General features: G+C 39.2%; 3 protein-coding genes and 1 long non-coding RNA gene across 4 annotated transcripts; 1 reads left to right on the top strand and 3 right to left on the bottom strand.

Annotated features, from left to right (window-relative positions):
* Positions 1–4068: 4068 nt before the first annotated feature.
* On the bottom strand, positions 4069–4532 carry LOC311010047. The gene is made up of 3 exons (XR_014596727.1): positions 4457–4532; positions 4275–4322; positions 4069–4186 (listed from the first exon to the last, which is right to left on the bottom strand). It is a non-coding gene; the product is annotated as an uncharacterized lncRNA (long non-coding RNA).
* A 562-nt stretch (positions 4533–5094) lies between these two features.
* On the bottom strand, positions 5095–6022 carry LOC311010006 (uncharacterized protein). Its single transcript, XM_084004489.1, has 4 exons — positions 5972–6022; positions 5799–5872; positions 5619–5693; positions 5095–5495 (listed from the first exon to the last, which is right to left on the bottom strand). Exons 2-4 carry the CDS (start codon positions 5853–5855, stop codon positions 5313–5315), a joined length of 315 nt encoding a protein of 104 aa, XP_083860615.1. The 5' UTR covers positions 5856–5872; positions 5972–6022; the 3' UTR covers positions 5095–5312.
* An 815-nt stretch (positions 6023–6837) lies between these two features.
* On the top strand, positions 6838–9611 carry LOC311009960 (uncharacterized protein). The gene is made up of 14 exons (XM_084004426.1): positions 6838–6968; positions 7044–7142; positions 7244–7372; positions 7782–7892; positions 8301–8321; positions 8411–8431; positions 8536–8562; positions 8686–8712; positions 8818–8847; positions 8926–8955; positions 9083–9118; positions 9210–9245; positions 9362–9427; positions 9529–9611. Exons 1-13 carry the CDS (start codon positions 6849–6851, stop codon positions 9413–9415), a joined length of 741 nt encoding a protein of 246 aa, XP_083860552.1. The 5' UTR covers positions 6838–6848; the 3' UTR covers positions 9416–9427; positions 9529–9611.
* A 79-nt stretch (positions 9612–9690) lies between these two features.
* odam (odontogenic, ameloblast associated) lies at positions 9691–12172 on the bottom strand. The gene is made up of 10 exons (XM_084004448.1): positions 12150–12172; positions 11999–12064; positions 11878–11913; positions 11753–11800; positions 11396–11647; positions 11225–11281; positions 11017–11139; positions 10193–10225; positions 10003–10086; positions 9691–9883 (listed from the first exon to the last, which is right to left on the bottom strand). The coding sequence occupies exons 2-10, from the start codon at positions 12056–12058 to the stop codon at positions 9848–9850; spliced, it is 729 nt and encodes a 242-aa protein (XP_083860574.1). The 5' UTR covers positions 12059–12064; positions 12150–12172; the 3' UTR covers positions 9691–9847.
* Between the last annotated feature and the right edge of the window lie 703 nt (positions 12173–12875).

The following is a 12875-nucleotide window of genomic DNA, read 5'->3' as shown; positions in this document are numbered from 1 at the left end:
CAGACAAGCTATACCTCCCAACAAAATTATGGATTGTTTATTTCCGAATGTTAACACACAACATCCCACAATAGCAAAAACAATATTCCAAACCTTAGATACTGTATTAAAACATTATTGCTTCTGCAATGATATCAGTTCAAAAACAATATATCTCAGCTGATACAGTTTTTTACGATTGTTTACACACTAAAATAAAAATGTCCACACAATTTGCAAAATTCTACTCCAAGGAGCAAAACACCTCCACAGATTTGCACAAAATTACACACAATGTCTGCTTCACCCTTTTTGCAAAACATTACACACAGGGATTTGTAAAACTCTACACACATTTTCACACCTTAGACACAGATAAGGATTGTGAGGTTACTTCCTTGTCATTACAATGCCCCGGATTGCCAAAGACCACACTAATGAACAAATTGGATAATCACATCCACCAAGTGTGGAAGCACACATGTGCTTATTTGAAAACGCAGCACTCAGGTGTGCTATAAAAGGTGTGTTCACCTGTCTTCAACAAAAATGGAAGGAGCTAGAAGAAGAAGAAGAAGAAGAAGAAGAAGAAGAAGAAGAAGAAGAAGAAGAGTGAGAATGAAAGGGGGAGCTCAAAGAGGAGATGAAGGAGGTAGAGGAAGAGGAGAAGGAGGTAGAGGAGGAGGCCCAGGTAGAGGAAGAGAAGAAGAAGGAGATAGAGGAAGAGGCCTAGGTAGAGGAAGAGGTAGATAAAATAAATACTTGAAATATTCAGTCTGCAGTATCAATGTTGTGCAGTGCTTGGTAAATTTATAGTAGGCCTATGTGTGTACATTCTCCCTATATCTCAAACTAATCATGAAGAATGTTGTGGGTTTGTCACTATTTTTTGACATTTAAATTATCCCTTACATAACAATGTCTGGCCAAAAATCTAGCACATGCTATTTCCTAAAATTAGTTTTTTTACAAATGTGTTTTTTATTTATCATAGCAGTGTGAAACTGGCTGCAATAGTGTCTGATCATTGAGGACATGTAAATGTAAATGACTGTGTTGGTTAAATGAAAACTAATAGCATTTTCACAAATATGTGTATATGTTTTGACTGTAGTGTGTCATTTTGAAAACAATCTAGGAATTATGCAAATTGAGTGTGGTGATTGGATAATTGTGATTATATTTTCAAAATTGCATGTAAACAATTGCAAAAAACTGTAATAAACAAACAATTGAATAATTGACACAGAGCTGATTTGTTGGGTAAATTGGGCCAACTACAGCTGATTCCAGTCTGGCTTAGACTTATTTTTTTTCTATTACATTGACATTTATACAGTAAAAGGAGGACTTTTAGGAGTGGTGTTTTAGGAAACAGAAACAGAAAAAGACAAACTTTTTATCTGAGCTTTTTGCTGTTGTTTTTTGTTCAGAATGCTCTTGTGTGTTTCATGGATATTTTGTTCACTGTAAGCAACACTGTAAAACTGTTTCTGTTCTATCATACTGTAAGCAGTATATCTACTGTACCTCCTGTAGTAAACAGTAAAAAAAACTGATTTGCTTTTTACTGGAATGCTTTTGAATATGAACATTACATGTAGACATACAGTTCCCAACCAAGAAATGTAGTGTAAAAACGGTGGATTGCATGTTTTGCATGCAAATACCTGTAAAACTGAAACATAAAAGTCTATGCTGTTTTTGTAATGTCAACAATAGCCAGTATTTTGAAACCTGGTGTACTTTGATTGACTGCATGTACCTTGTGAAGTGAAAACAAGTGTTATTCTTTGACAGAATAATTTCATTTTGAGTCAGACTTCCAGTGTTTTGGTTTAAGTAAGTGTGTGCAGAGAAAGATGTGTTCTATTTTGAAATGAAGAGTTAGTATATATTTAACAAAATGTGTTTTTGAGAAGAAAATTATCTATTCGGCCAATTGTGTTTTGTAGGTGTTTTGAAAAAAACTGTAAAGTCCTCTCTTGCAATATATGTGAGAACAAATCTTTTTGGCAGTAAATCTCCTGCCCAGATATCCAGACATCCGGCATTCATTGCATCAAAAAGAGACATCTGATCATGTGGTCATAAACTTCACCTCCACCAGGAAAATAATCCCTCTATGGGTTTGAGGAATGAAAGGTAATCTAGGGGATAATCTTGGGAAGAGCTGTAAACCAGTCTGTGACTGGGAGAGAATGGTGAAACGCCATATGGTCTCATATAATTACAACATGCCTCCTTTACTCACCTGGCTCTTTCACAGAGCTTACCAAGGAATCAAAAGAAACACCCAGTATCCTCAGTCCCAATCAGACGTCCATGTGTTTAATTTTCTTAAAAGAAGCATTTCAATTGCAGTCTAATTAACAGTGATTTTGTCTTATTATAGTTATTGAACTTAAGTGTAACTCTTTATGTAAACGAATGTAAATGGGAGTTTTGTTGGGGGTCTGGTATCTGATACTGCAACCCAGCCTCATTACAGTTCTGGAAATAGTCACACAACTGAAATCTAGTGATTCCTGCTCATGAATTTTTTATTTTTTTTTTTCATGTCACTCAGCATGAAAATAATGTCAATGTTTAAAGTGAGTTAAGATCCTTTTTGATGGACGGTTTTCCTCAACCTAACCAAATTTAAGGTTTCGTTTTCTAAACCCTAATGCGCTTTTTGGGGGGGGGTTCGCAAGATGATTTTTATTACTTTGAGATTTTCTTCTGGTAACATGGAAGTGAAAGTATTGTGTCAAAATTAAGTTGTTCACTCATAAATTACACGGAGATTACTTTGGCTATCCTGCTTTTATCTAATATTCAATTGTTATATGTAAAATCATATCATGGTTTTCAGGCTGTTCTTTTGTGGTGTCGTTATGCCGTGCTTGTATACGCCTATAAGTGTGTGCGTCCTATAAGCACACATTCTTATGTTTTAGTCCCCTGAATATTGGGGGTCACCAGTCTCTGGCACTGTTATTTTGGGGGCTGAAACGTTTGGGAACCCCTGTCCTACTGCACATAGGCCTACTTATTTTAAGCCCAACTGTGATGTTTCTCCCAAGACAAACAAACTGGTGTTGTTAATAAACCTACATTTTGTTGAGTAAAACAGTGCGTATATACACAAAAGATACTTCAAATTGAATACATAGTTTGAAAGTTGTTCTGAGTGACAAAGGAGCAATCAGGCAATCAGGCAGACAGGGTGACAGGAATCCTGGAGCACAGTGCAGAGACCCAAATGAGTTTGTGTCACACAGCGTGCTCTGAACACATGCAGCTACCAGCAGCTGAATTAATGATCTGGCACTGGATGTGTGAAGAGCCGTGTGTTGAAATAATGCAAGGCTGATGAACTGATGAGATGCAGGCGTGCAGAAAGGAAGGGGTGATGAGCTGATTGATGGCCAGGGTGTGTGTGTGTGTGTGTGTGGAACTGGAAGTAAGGAACGAAGCCACGCCCACACACAGACGCAGACACAAACACGTAGGTGCTGGAAAATCAGAGGAAAACAAAATATCTGTTTCAAGGAAGCAATCAATGCATATTCACTGTTGCAGTTGGAATAGTTTGTTGTCAGACACAAGCCTCTGTTAATTTAAATGAATCAGTAATCACTTTTGACCAGGTGCAATGATTACGTTAAGTGTCACAATTACCCAGGTGAAATTAATTCATACATAACATTTGTTTGGCGCTATTAAAGAAAATTATTTGCAAATTATTCCAACTTCACCCTGTATATAGTTTTTATTGATTTACAGACATTTACAGTATATGGACCAATAATTGTAAAAGAAAAAAAATGTTGATGAGATCCCAGAGGCTCGCCTGCAGTTCCATCTACCGCCAAAGAGGCCGCTAGAAGCAACACATCCCAAATCTTATGGATTGCCACTTTAATAGATGAAGAAAAAAATACTTTCACGTAAAAACCAAAAACTCTGACAAAAAAGTCATTCATTTATGCACACATTTTATTAATTAATTATAGCATTTCAGTGTACATTTCACAAGGTTTATAGTGCGCAATGCAGTTTTTCCTCAGTCAGTCGGTTGCTCGTCTCATTTCCCAAATGGAGGGATCACCGGAGGAGGAACGGGTGGAAAAGCAAAAGGGAGAGCAAAAGGCCGTGGGAACGGCACAGGAATGGGGATAGGAAATGGCTGGAACTGAGGCTGCATGTAGATCTGATTCATCTGGAAAAGAAGAAGAAAAGCAGATTTAATATGGAGCTATATTATAGAATGTTATGTGATTATATCGATGGTATTTCTAGATACTGACCTCATCGCTGTCATCTGAACGTCTGACTCGTTTCCTCTCCTCAGAGACCTTAAGACACAAATGATCTCACAGCAAATGCTCTTTTCCCTCAATTCCTCCAAGCCATTCCACCGCAGCAATTAACAGAACATGCAACTTGTGGGCAGATCTGAAGATTGTTATTATTGGTTTGCGATACTTACAGGGACGGAGGAGCACAACACCGTGAAGCACAAAATCAAAACCAGCGGTTTCATAGCTGAGACGGGCGTCACCCTTTACAAAAGACAGACGGGCATCAAGTTCAGCTGCTGCTTCAACATTACAAACAACATCAAGGGGATCATCTTACCTTGTGGCAAATAATTAGGACTTTCCTGGAATAGTAGCCACCGAAGGCATCTAATTTAGCAGTGGTTCTCCTTCCGTCCAGGTCCACTATTTAAAGACATTTTTACTCCTCGGCCATCCAATCAGCTGCCAAAGTGGGCTGTGATTGTGTATTTCTAATATTTGTGAGAAATGTGATGAAACCATGGATGTGGTGGCTCATTCTGCCCTCAGTCACCACAAGAGTCACTCAGAGCTGTTGGGAAATAGTGAAGGTGTGGAGACGGGTTTTTCTTTCTTTCTTTCTTTCTTTCTTTCTTTCTTTCTTTCTTTCTTTCTTTCTTTGTGTCTGTCTGTCTGTCTGTCTGTCTGTCTGTCTGTCTGTCTGTCTGTCTGTCTGTCTTTTTTTCTTTCTTTCTTTCTGTCTTTCTTTCTTTCTGTCTTTCTTTCTGTCTTAGACAGATCATTCATTTTTCTCATGTGGATTTCAGCAAATAAGCAGAACAATCTGTTTTCCAGTTAATGAAATTTATTAAGCAGATACTACAAAGAATACACACACACAGTTGAATTGAACTAGAACGATGAGTGTTAAGAAAGCATTGTTTTAAATTTGAAAAGAGAAAGAAGCAGTCGTCCTGACACAAACCAGCGCTGATTAATACAAATCTATTCAATAATGATTTCTATTCACCGATGGGTGAAATGTCAGCTTTTAATTAGCAGCATTTATGTAGTGGCAGGGGCAGGAGTGGTGGCAGCTGCAGTAGTTGTCGTAGCGGCTGTAGTCGTGGTCGTCGCTGCGGTGGTCGCAGTCGTTGCAGGCGGTGGAGTTAAAGCTTGTAGGATGTTCAACAACAACTGGAGATACTGTTGAGGGGTAAGCTGGTTGTTGGAGTTGGAGTTGGAACGCTTGAAGGAAATCAGAATGATTCATTGTCAACATACAGCAGAGGCAATTTTCTAATGATTTTACAGAAGTTGACATTCAGAGGATTTGAATGTTGAAGTGTAGAGGATGGAGAAAGCACTCACCTCATGAGAATTGGAGTCGGAGTCAGAGTCGGAGTTAGACGATGAGCGAGCAAGTCGCTTGTGCTCCATGTCCACCTGTAGAAAACCACACAAGTCTCATATTGCTGTTATACTGTTACAATAAGAATGATGGCGTGAGCATATGAGCATGGGTGTTGATAGTGTTGTTGTAACACTTACGGGCTGCGCCAGTGTGAGGCTCAGGAGGCATGCAAGCAGAAGTACTACCTTCATCATGGTCTCTTTATTTTTTCCTGTTACAATAAAAGAGTTGCTCAGCTTTTCCATAATATCAGCAAAATCACCAGCAACCTCACACAGAACATACAGAAGCAGAAGATTCATGGAATTACCTTTTTCAGGACTTCAGCAGACTGTTTGGCAGATAGTCGAGGAGGCGGTTGTATTTCCCCAAAGCTCGAGCTTTTCTTATATACAGTTACAGGACCGGATGCCGTCTCATTAGCATACGGCATTGTTGGGAAATTGCAGATATTAGGAAATCCTCCACTTCCACGTGTCAAGGTGTGGCTAATGACCTGAGACATGAAAACAACACCTCGGATGTGTAGCATTCATTTAACAGCTCATATTAGAAATAATATAATATATAATATAATGCATTGGATTTGTCTGGAATTAAAATCTAAATTCCAGTTTAAGTATAGAGAATATTAATTTAATTTATTCGCCACCCTTAAGTGTTGTCAAATCAGAAAACAGATGTCAGACATCGGAACACCTGGCCTTATTACAAATCTAGTGACTTAGTGGCTTAGGCAGGTAACAGGCAACACCCAGCCAAGCTTGCATTTCCTCTCATCTGCTTTTGTTCTATAAGTAAATGCTGCTATACCCAAAACCGTGTCATAGTACACTCATGTAAATGTTACAAAGAGGTTTTCTATTGCCAGTTTTTTCATTATTATTAATCCTTGTTGCAATCATGTATCATGTGTTGTTAAAAAACAGGGATCAAGAGATTAGCTTAGCTTAATGTGTGTAGTAATTGCTGTTTTGCACAAGCGTGACTAAGATGTGTTGTTTTGTGAGTCCGGTGTGTCTCAACGTCTCAATGTCTGATATAAGTATCGATGCATGAGGGGTCACACACACACACACACACAGCACAGGTGAGTGTTACTGTATAAGTGACTTGTGATGTGAAATGTCACATCTGTTTGAGTCCAGATTAACATTTTTTTTTTTTTCGCAGGTTCTTCAGAAGCGATGCGGGTCTTGTGTATTGCAGCTTTACTTTTGTCAGCAGCAGCTGCTCAGCCAGATTTCTGGAGGCCATGGCAGGATGAAAGGTTTCCGCCTGCTGGTGGACCCAAGCCGGACTCTAAGGTAACAGAGAAGTATAGACACACGTTCCAAAGGTCATTTTGCCATCTGTCTTTTCTCATATAATTTCTCATTTAGCGTGGAGACGATGACCAATCGGTGACACGAGCCCCGGAAGACGGAGACGGGGGGTCAGGTGGAGACTGGCCAGGATGGGACTCTCGCCACCCAGTATGGGTGTGTTGCTGGTTCAAGTCGTATAGTTATTACTTCATTGTGATGACACGGCGGTTTCAGCCCATCAGTGATTCCGGTCTGTGTTCTTGTTTGGCATATAGGGACATGAGATGCCCCCTTGGTTACCAAATGGAAGACCACAAAATGGAAATCCATGGAGCCCCATGAAAGGGACCGACAGGAATGAACGGGGGAGACCTTCTCAAGTCTCGGCTCGGGGCAATAGACAGGTATTTACCATAAAGTCTTATCCAGTTTGGTGCAATTAAAGAATTACTTGAACATTTGGGGAAATACTCTTTACGAGAGTTTGTTTAGTTGCACGAACAATTACATGTTTTCATTTTATGGGAAATTTTATGCTCCAGCTTTTTTTCTGGCCGCCAGTCTCAGGGACTTCCCAGACTCTTGTCATCACAGTGACGTTGCTAGGCAACCAGCATATTGAGCAGATAACCTGTTGTCCATCAGTCAATAGTTACACCATACAACTCCCTCTAAAACCACACTTTGATGTTTAGACATGAAACAAACAAGATGAGATGTGCTAAGTGGAGGCGGTTTTGGCTCAGTGGGTGCAGCGGCTCATCCTTTAACTACAAGGTTGGGGGTTTGGAACTTTTTCTGTGTTTCACACAGGTTCCCGGTTTCACGTCAGATGAGTCTGGAGTCCCTGTTCCTGGACTCGGCAGGCAAGCTGCGAGACACAAAAGAGGCAAGAGGCCCAACAGGAAGAACCCCGGTGCGAGAGTAAGCTCACAATGACAAGATGCTCTCCAATGAAAACAAGACAAAAGTGTAATTAATTGGGTTTCTGCCTACCTCGTCTTTAATTCACTCCAGATGCTTTTTCATGAGTCTGAATACCTGTACGTACATCATATGACAACTATTTATGATCTATATTATTTTATGAATTGTATAACACAATATCCTACAGTCAGAAAGTCAAACTTCAACGACCTCTACTGTACCTTGACAAAATAAAAAATTACATTTATTTTATTTTTCTTCAGTTTTATTTGTTGCCATTTTAATTCCATTGTATTTCATGTCTGTAGCTTTAATCTAAACTTTACTCACTTCCTCAAATGTCCCTGCAAAGTGTATTTAAACTACATGAAGATACCGTATTCAATCATGTCTTTCTTGTTTTAGGTGTTTTCCCCCGTGTTCAAGGTAGGCCTCCTGTTATCTCTCAATGCGATATTAACACACTCGTATTCACCAGAACAATTGGGAAAAACTCTGATTTCCTTCCTTTTCAGGTTGACAACGTTACACTTCAGGTAATATCATGAGAAATGTTATAGTTTACTTTCTATATATTTGACATGAAAGACCCAACTGGATATTAAAGTGTTCAACTAACCGTGTTACGTTTCTTCCATAGAACGTCACTGATATAACCCTGAAGGAGGTAAATACTACAGTTAATGACTTGATTTTACTTTTATTGAGGATCGATCCACTCTGTGTTGTTGAATACAGCAGATAATGAAATGATATGACTCCACTGATCCTCGGTGTGAAAATCTTACAGGGGGAGAACGTATTTCTGATGCTGAAGGTGAGTGAAGAATCAATTTCAATACAACGTTGTATTACAGGTAAATGATAAGAAGAAAGATAAAGACTTCATTATCAATGAATACTAATGACAGTCCATCCATAGCATGGAGGAAGAGGAGCTCACCACCATCGGGTAATAAAGTTATTTCTTTGAAGCAATGATTACATGATGGAAGCTTAGACACTCATTCTGATTTGAATTGTTTTACAGGGAGGAAGACACGAAGCTCCAAAGAATGGGGTATAGTCGCTTATTATCAAACTTTAATTTCACTCAAATATATATTTTAAGCCTTTGTTTTTCGACTCTATAGGCTTCAACAACAACAGCATTATGATTTTTTTGTTTTTCTTCATCTCAATTTCAGCAATACGTGAAGCTCTTCTACAATGCCACACAGCCGGTAAGCTTTTTGACATTTATAGGACATTCTATGTTTGTTATTGATATAATATTTTTAATGAAAATAATAATTTCTCTCTTTCGAATTGAAGAACAAAATCTCGGTTGAGTTTGGGGTTGTGAAGCCTGTAAGTACATAACATTCACACACACACACACACACACACACACACACACACACACAAACACACACACATGAAGCTCACTCGTTTGATTAATTTGAATAATTTCATTTATATTCAAGATTAAACTTGGTAATATCTTTGCTGAGGAAGACAACCCAGAAGAAGATTACTGAAGGCTTTAATTGGTGAGGGTGTTAAAGCAGTCAAACTGATTTGAATCCATCATCATTAATTTGCAAAAAATAACTGCTGCTGACGAATTTTCTTATCTCACACTTTCCCCCAGGAAGAAACCAGCGACTACAAGTTTGAACAACTTTAAAGAAGATAATTGTCTTTTCTGTTACAAACATAGGTGTGAACCAGAATAAAATTCTTAAACAAATGACTTTGATAACGTTGTTTATTTGACGTGTTATAAGAGCAAGGAGCAGATTATTGACACAAACAAGACAGTTTCAGAGTAATATAAAAGGAATTGAGTCCAAATAAATTGCATTGAGAAGAATGACACACTCCACACATTTTGAAGAATGCGTGACGTGGCGGAACACACAGAAATGAATGTTTGACTGATCATCTCGTTGTTATTTGCCAGGTGACATCTAAGGCTCAAACAGGAAGGGGAAGTTGGATTGACCCTGGAGAAACATTTAAAAACAATCATTGTTGAAATATTCTGAATTAAATCCTGCACAACACAATGACATGGACAAACCAGGGTTTGTATTTGTGTGCACATGAATGTTTAAATTCCTACCTCATCAACCCCTGGGCCAGATGTGTCGCCACGGGGATAAGGAGGAATTGTTGGAGACTCTTTCTGTGTCCCCAATGGCCACGTCTGATAGAGATAGTAAGGATAGAATAGAATTAGATTTAACTGGTACACACATCAACTTGCTTGGTTTAATGGTGAAATGTTACACATGGGTGTGTAGTGTACTCACTCTTTCTGTTTGCACATTAGGCTGGGAAGCCTGCTAAAACAGGGAGATATGCAAAAAAAAGGGTTAGGGGTTAGGGGTAAGAAGTATCCAATCCACTTTATTTATATAGCACAATTTAAACAAACACAACGGTTTCCAAAGTGCTTCACAGTAAATAAATACATTTCAACACAACAGAAGCGCAATAACAATGATGGACACAATAGGATAGAATCAATATAAAATAAAATAAAATAAGATAAAACGCAAATAAAACCAGATAAAATCAGATAAAACTCAAATAAAATAATTAAAATAATAAGAAAATAAAAGGGTGCACTGCCCGCACAAGATAAAAATAAAATAAAATAAAATTTAAAAATAAAAAGGTAAAAAGTATGCACATATACACATAAAATCAACACTGTACATGGTGTCAAACGCCAAAGAGAAGAGGGTAAGGGTTAGAGGTTAGGGTTAGGGGGTCGGCTTTGCATCATAGTTACCGAACATGACTCAGCATCTGCCTCTATGTTATCATCATTAAGTCTTCACTTTAGTTATAATAGTCTGCTGCAGGTTCTCAACCTTAATTCAAAATGGCAAAGGGAGGTTGATATAGACACACATCATATTAAAATAATTTTTTACATTGTTTTTTCTACACTGAACCCAATGAAGGCCACAAGCTGAAAGGCATGTTCTAAGCAATAACGCTGTTCTAAATACTCCAAGTGTGCCTGAAGTTTTGACTTCTTCAGACTTGTGCCAGAAACCCCCACACTGCTTCTAATGGTCTCTACATCCACATCTTCTTTAGAGCTTTATGTCATGTCACGTCTCACCTGCAGAGGGAGCCGGGGTCGCTGTGTGGGTCTCTCCAACTTCTGCTGACCGTTGTTGGGCTGCAGCAGCACAGTGTTCCTCTGCTGGGGATAGCCGTACGGAGGCACGATGTAGGGAAAGCCCTGTGGATAAATCCATTTAAATCTCCTGGGAACATCTAATGAAGATATTAAGTTTGCACACAGGTCAATATGTTTCCCAACATACCTGCTGTCTGGGAAGCTGAGGAAATCCATAAGACGGGAATTGAAAATGTGGAAACATCTAAAGGAATTATATAAGAGTTATTCATTTCTCCATATAAGTGCAGCAGCTGAAGTGATGAACCAGAATAATTAGACAACACTTTCACTGTAACACCGTGCTGCTTTGTTATACCTGAAAAGGGTTCTGGGCCTGCTGAGGGCCATTAGGAGCGTTGGGGTCCTGTGAAGGACCGAGCTGCTCTTGCTGGCCGTTGGAAACGAACATGGGCGTAAAATGGTTGCCCTGATTCGGGAGAAACAACTGGGGCCCCTGGGGGCCGAAGGGATTGGTCATTTGAGGGTTGAAGTTCACCATCTGTGGAGTGAGCAGCAGCTCGGGCTGCTGCTGCTGCTGCAGCACAAACTGGGGTAATATCGAAGACGCCTGGAGAAGAAGGGATGTGGTCTAGTTGGTTCCACAAAATGTCATGCATTTTATCAGCGCATTAACTTAAGGTAGTAAACAAAATATCTTGTGCACTTTCAGTACCTGTGTTTGTCCAAGAGTTGCAAGTGTTAGTCCATTCAGTCTTAGGATCTGAACACACAAAAGCAAATTGGTTAAATTCCTAAATGACGAGGGATTTTTAACTTTAACATTTAACAGAGATTTACCTCATTGCTGTTGCTTGCAATAAATCCAATCTGCAACTGTGAAACACAGAAAAAAAACAATTCATCTTCCATTTTAGATAAGATAAGAGAAACGTACACTTTAGCAAGAGATTGAACTCACTGGTAGAGCGAGGCTTGTCGTGAATAGACAGATAAACAGAGTGGCAGTCTGCAGCTTCATGATGTCCTACAGTCGGTAAAAACACAAGCCTTGTTTCAAATTTCATCATGACAGGAATAAAATGTTCACAGCGTTACAAAAATCCTCTTACTGTTCCTCTCTTTGTGCTTTCCATTTCTGTGTGCCTGTCTCCTCACCTGATACGGATCCCCTTTTAAATTCTGTCTGTGTGAGCTGTGACGGACCGCTGCCGGCCCATCCAGACGATGTGTGGTCAGCGTGACAGACGTTCCTCATGGCATCACACTCAGACACTCACAACAGCAGAGGAAGCATGTTATTAGGTGTAAGTCATGTCTCCAAACACCATGACATGGCCAGCGTTAACAATCCACTAATGTTTCTGAATTTAAAGCTCTATCTACTTTCCACTTTCCAAACATTTTGTAGTCTCAGTTGAAGAGATAGATAACCCACGTCTTACGTCTTCGCTAGATTGTAAAGTTTATGTGCATATTTTTCAGTGTGGAGCTTCAGGGTGTATTTTTTTTTTTGGCATGTCATGAGGAAAAAAAGGCAAACAGGAGTTGAGAGCTTATAATCAGACATTTGTCAGAAGTAATTCATCATGCGTTGACTGATGTCGGCATCTAATTGGTAAATCGTGGGTATGACAGTAAGAGTTGGCCGAGCTGGGATTCATGCGGGAGATACACAGCAAACAATTCATTTCAATTCAATTAAATTCAATTAGTCATTACACCCGCTGTGTGAGTCTGTTTGGAGATTTGACTGCTTCTGCATTAGAGATAATCATTTTTGCCGCAATCCGCTTTTGATGGACTTTTCATGATTTTACATTTTTTTATAGCGTGTA

This window comes from Eutrigla gurnardus, assembly GCF_963514095.1.
Source record: "Eutrigla gurnardus genome assembly, chromosome: 3".
Lineage (NCBI taxonomy): Eukaryota > Metazoa > Chordata > Actinopteri > Perciformes > Triglidae > Eutrigla > Eutrigla gurnardus.
Note: the sequence above shows the minus strand (reverse complement) of the source record. Positions and strands in the feature narration are given on the sequence as shown.